Below are 5,362 nucleotides of genomic sequence, written 5' to 3'. Positions count from 1 at the left end.
AAGATGCGGCTCCCGATTCATATACAAAAGTCAATTTTAAAGTTGGTGTTGCCTATGCGTTTTATAATAAAGTTTCGTCAGCAGACCTGTGGCCACTGGGTGTAAAAGTACGTCCGTTTCATTTTTTAGCCAGAGAGGAAAGTACACAAGATGCGCCGTAGCTGCTACTGATAAAAAGTTGGTCACTGGGGGGCTAACTATTTATTTTCAAAATGCCTTTGGCCTTAGAATTAAATCGCACGCTGTTAAAGTGAGCAGCTCGCAATTAGACTATGGAATATTTGTTATTATTGAGACCTGGTTAAATCCGAACTTTTATGATGCTGAATTTTCCAAATTTGTTTGTCCTCTTTCGCAAGGACAGAGATGCTGAGAAAACTGGTCGCTCGCGCGGAGGTGGTGTATTTATTGCTGTTCAACGCTAGTACTGTGCCTCATTAATTACTCTTGAAAATAGTGATTTTGTACTTGACCAGATCTGTCAGTTTTAGATACAAATCGAGCAAACCCTGGAAAATAAAATAGGGGTTCCCACAGGGTGGTGTTCTTTCCCCACTACTGTTTAACTTTTTCATTTCTAAGCTCCCTCAGCCACCAGAAGCAGTCTCGATTGTCTCTTATGCTGACGATTGTTCGATAATGGCGTCTGGGAATGGAACTGATGACTTGTGCTCGAAAGTAAACGGTTATCTCTCCAAGCTTTCTCGCTTTTTCACTCCACCGAGCCTAACCCTCTACCCTACAAAATTCTCAGCAACACTTTTCACCACCTGGACGAAGGAGGTTAGACTGAGACTGGGTATTGACGTCGATGACGAACCAATCCCAACGGTGAATAACCCGAAAATACTCGGAATAACCCGCGACAGTCTGCTTCTCGGCGCATACAACCGCAATTGTCATTAAAGTACAAAGCCGCAACAAGGTCCTCAAGACGCTAGCCAGTATCACAAAGAAACGTTGTTGGCAACATACCACCACAGGGCAGCACATTCCACAGCAGCGCATACAGCCAATGGCGGTCAGGCAACACACATCCCTCACCCCCCGCATAACAACACGTCTCCCGAACCACACGAAGCTCCTTCAATTCAACTGTAACAGACTTCAGAGCAAGATCGGTTATCTACGTCTTCATGGGTCGGCATGGAATATTGATAGTTGCGGTCCAAGAGACGAAGTTGCACAGCAATTCAACATTGTTGAATTGCGCCGGATAAATGTGCTTCGTTGAGATCGCGAGCGAGATTATGGTGGTGACCTAGCGTTCATCACCCACCACAGCGCGCAGTATCGTCTCATCGAAGCAGACATCGACCGCAGGGATACGATCCTAGAATGTGAGGGTATTGCTATCCGGTCAAATGATCGTCGGGGAACGCACTTGGCTGAGCAGATAGACGATTCGGCGTTCTGCACAATGAACGATGACGCTCTTGGCAGAATTATGGGCAGCTGCTGCAGCTCGCCAGACATAACAATCGTCAGCGCTGGTCTGATAAACAGCATATCATGGCGACCTATGCTGATCTTAGCATCAGACCATCTGCCCATAGTCATCTCGATCGATAAATCTGCCGACTTTGCTTCCGCGGAACACTGGACCTATATTAGCTTTATTAAAGCTGATTGAAATACGGTTGCCAGGCGTACTGCTTTTATCAGTACAGTACTGATTTTTCAGCTCTTGTACTGATTTTATTAATTTCTTCAATCAGTACGCTAATGTCCAGATTTGTCAAAATTTATACTGATTTGTACTGAATTTTCAATTCAAACAAAATATTTTAGGATTTTTTTAAGGTTTTCACATAATGTTGGAACTTTCTTAAACTGTACTGTAAAAAGTAAGAAGAAAATAATTCAATTATAGTTGGTGTTTAGGCCTCCACGCTAAATCGAATACTTAAATTAAATTATTGGGTGCACCACCCTAATGTTAATTTAACAGATGCACACACATACACTTTCGAATGTGAAACAAGACAAAGAGAAAAACTGCACTTTTCCTGTCAGTGCACTTTCGTTAAATTTCCCCTGAAAACGGAACTCTTCAAACCGTTTAGAGGGTTCGACTTCAGTTTCTAACCTTTTAAATATTCTATTGGATTTCAATCACCAGCGATTACGGACGTTCCGCCACCACACCACTTCATAATCAAGGTAATATTGTAAGCCCCCTTGAATTTTAATATACCTATTAAATAAACCGCCAAACTTAATTGTATTTCAAACTAAAACCTGGTGCTTTTGTTTTCTTATTTTTCCAATAAAAAACACTGGTGCACTTATCGAGTCTATACCCATTAAATCGCCAGGGTTTTTCATGGTCCATCTTCGCCAGGAACTATAATTAACCATAGCAAAGCAAATACAGTCCACTGCAGCTAAACAAAGGCGCCATTCTTTGAATATACCAGCGGTCAAGGGTCACTAGCGGTCACAAATCTCCAGATTATTACATCTGCGCATACAACCGTCCGCCAGCATCAACTGGAGAATTGCCACAAACACTAGCGTGAAGTTACCATAAGTCGGGAACGTACCACATCAGTACACAACACCCAAATTAAGCACCAGCACCACATTAAAAAACATTCAGGAGTTTTAAAGGTATGTGGTTGACATTTCAAATTTCTCGCACATTCTCGTATACGTAATACGGCAAATATTTAAAAGCCCAAAAACCTGCGCATATCCAAAATTCTCGCGAGTGATCTTGTGGAAATCATCAGTGCATTGATATCACTTTTTGTGTATTTCGCACTTAATTAGTAAATAACGTTGTGAACAAATATCTGCAGCAATACACAAGTGTGGGTTAGAGTAAATTTTTCTGTGCTTACACAAGTGTGGGTTAGAGTAAATTTTTCTGTGCTTAACACCACCTCAGTTGTTAGTGTAACCTTAATTTATAGCGAGCACACTTTTTACAAGTTTTTTTTTAATTATATTTAATTTCGTGTTTTCAAAATCACTTATTCAAATTTGCAAAGCATCGATTTTATTGTTTTTCACATCGAGTTTGCTTTCAATATTTTCAAACAATCGTGTTGCAAGCATTTGTTAATTGGTCAAATCATCGGCACTAACAACAATTCACTGAGTTGAGGATACATAACCTCACTTGTGACTGCACTTGTTACACACATTTGGTTTCACATTGGGACACTTTTTAACTTCTGCAATTCTGCATCCACAAGATCACTTTGAACGATTAATCAACAAAAATAATATCTGCGTAGCACAGTTGAATTATTTCACATTTATACGCAAATATTTCGCTGAGAGTTGGTTGGCGAGTATCAGTTCCTGTAATCTTAGAAGATTTTCATTAGTGTACGCGAGTATACATATATACATATATTTACATACATATATTACGCTTGATATTTAATAAATAATTTGATATCCTTGCGAAATTGCACCTAAATTGCGGTGTTAACTTATTTGATTGTGGTGGTTTATTCGCTTAAAACTTTGGGATAGTTATCATTTTCGTAGTGCTCTCGTAACTTATTTTCATTAGGATCTTAAAAATGGAAACATTTATCCGATTAGCTGATGTTGTGCCTGAGTTTGAGGCCGACTACAATAGCATGACTGAAACAGAGCACACAAAATACACTCTTGCCATCCAGCAAGAGGAACTGAAAGCCATGTGGAGGAAAGCAAAGATAGCGTACGAAGAGTATTTAAGTTCAGGTGCGGTAGAAGCAAAATCAGCCTCAGTGAAGGCTAAGTATAAAAGCACCTATTCTACTTATCTGCGCTGCATGTCGAACATGGCAGAATTCCATGCGAAGCTCGTCAAAAGTGACAAAGATACCGAGGATATGTCGGCCAGAGAACACAACATCCATCTCCCACCGTGTGATACGGATGTGTTCAAAGGCGATTATCTCTCGTGGCCTACATTCCGTGACATGTTTACGGCCATTTATATCAATAATAAGCGCCTCACTCCTGTAGAAAAGTTGTTTCATTTGAACCAGAAAACTCAGGGGGAGGCCAAAGAGATTGTTAGCAAATGTGATGTTACAAACGAGGGCTTCAATACTGCATGGAAAAAGCTATGTGATAGGTTCGAGAATAAACTCATTCTAGTGAATTCGCAGATAAAAATTCTTTTTAACCTAGAGTCAGTAGAAAGTGAGTGCAGTACCTCATTAAAAAAGTTACAAAGAAATATAAATAATTGTTTATCGGCTTTGCGATGTCATCAAATTGACGTATCCAATTGGGACGCCATAGTTACATATCTCTGCTCTACGAAATTGCCAGAGAGTACATTGGCTCTTTGGGAACAAACAATTGAAAATAAAACTGAAATTTCCATGTGGGAGGATATGGATAAATTCCTCTCGAATAGGTTTCAAACACTTGAAACAATATCAGATATTAAAGCTGTAAAACACCCTCGATTTTCAAAGCCCCAAAATAGCAAAAACAATGAAACTCAGAAAAGGCACGGGGCCTACCAAACAAGCGTAGCCAAGATTCTGTGCAAATTTTGTAAAGGCAATAATAACAAACTGTCAAAATGCCAAAAATTTCTTAAAATAACAACGGCAGACAGAATCGCCTTCATTAAAAATAATCATGGTTGCTTGAATTGCTTATCTTCTGGACATACTGTGACTAGGTGTACATGCTCATTTAATTGCAGCGTCTGTCACCAAAGACACCACACGCTCCTTCACATTCAAGCATTTCAGCCAAAAGAAACTATGAACCAAAGGCATCAAACAAACGTATCCGATGGGTCAGAGAACATCAACTTCTGCTCAACTCAGGCAAGACACGATGCTACCAAAGCAAACAAAGGACCAACCCAAAATGTCCAATCCTGCTTTGCTAATACCAACAAAGGAATTCTATTAGGGACCGCCCGAGTCAATATATATTTTAATAATACAAATTTTTCGGCCCGCGCTCTAATAGATTCCGGATCGGAGTGCTCTTTCATTACTGAAAGACTTAAGCGTAGGATTAATCTGCCCTCGAGGAGGATACAAGCTCAAGTATCCGGAATAAATAATACGGTCTCAGCTCAAGTAAAAGAGGCGTGTTTCATACAACTGCGGTCACCAATTGACCCACTGATCAATATAGATACCACCGTGTTGGTATTACCACAATTAACTGGAAATCTGCCGACTTGCCAAATCGATGCTAGGACTAGGCAAGCGTTTCCAGATTTAATTTTAGCAGACAAGAGATTTTTTGTAAGTGAGCAAGTTGATCTTGTCCTCGGTGGAGACATTTACGCACAAATAATGCTAGGCGGTATCAGGAAAGACGTACTGGGAACTCTTCTTGCTCAGGAAACCGTCTTCGGCTGGATTCTCACCGGTCAAAC

The 5,362-nt window shown here is 40.2% G+C and overlaps 1 protein-coding gene across 1 annotated transcript; it reads left to right on the top strand.

Annotated features, from left to right (window-relative positions):
- Positions 1-3,539: 3,539 nt before the first annotated feature.
- Positions 3,540-4,152, top strand: LOC118753628 (the record flags this gene model as incomplete). The annotated part of the gene is made up of 1 exon (XM_036488502.1): positions 3,540-4,152. A coding segment is annotated over exon 1 (613 nt), but the record flags the coding sequence as incomplete, so codon positions are not given.
- Positions 4,153-5,362: the final 1,210 nt, after the last annotated feature.

Source organism: Rhagoletis pomonella, unplaced genomic scaffold (genome assembly GCF_013731165.1).
Source record: "Rhagoletis pomonella isolate Grant_MI unplaced genomic scaffold, Rhpom_1.0 Rhpom_scaffold_02686, whole genome shotgun sequence".
In the NCBI taxonomy this organism is placed as follows: domain Eukaryota; kingdom Metazoa; phylum Arthropoda; class Insecta; order Diptera; family Tephritidae; genus Rhagoletis; species Rhagoletis pomonella.
Note: the sequence above shows the minus strand (reverse complement) of the source record. Positions and strands in the feature narration are given on the sequence as shown.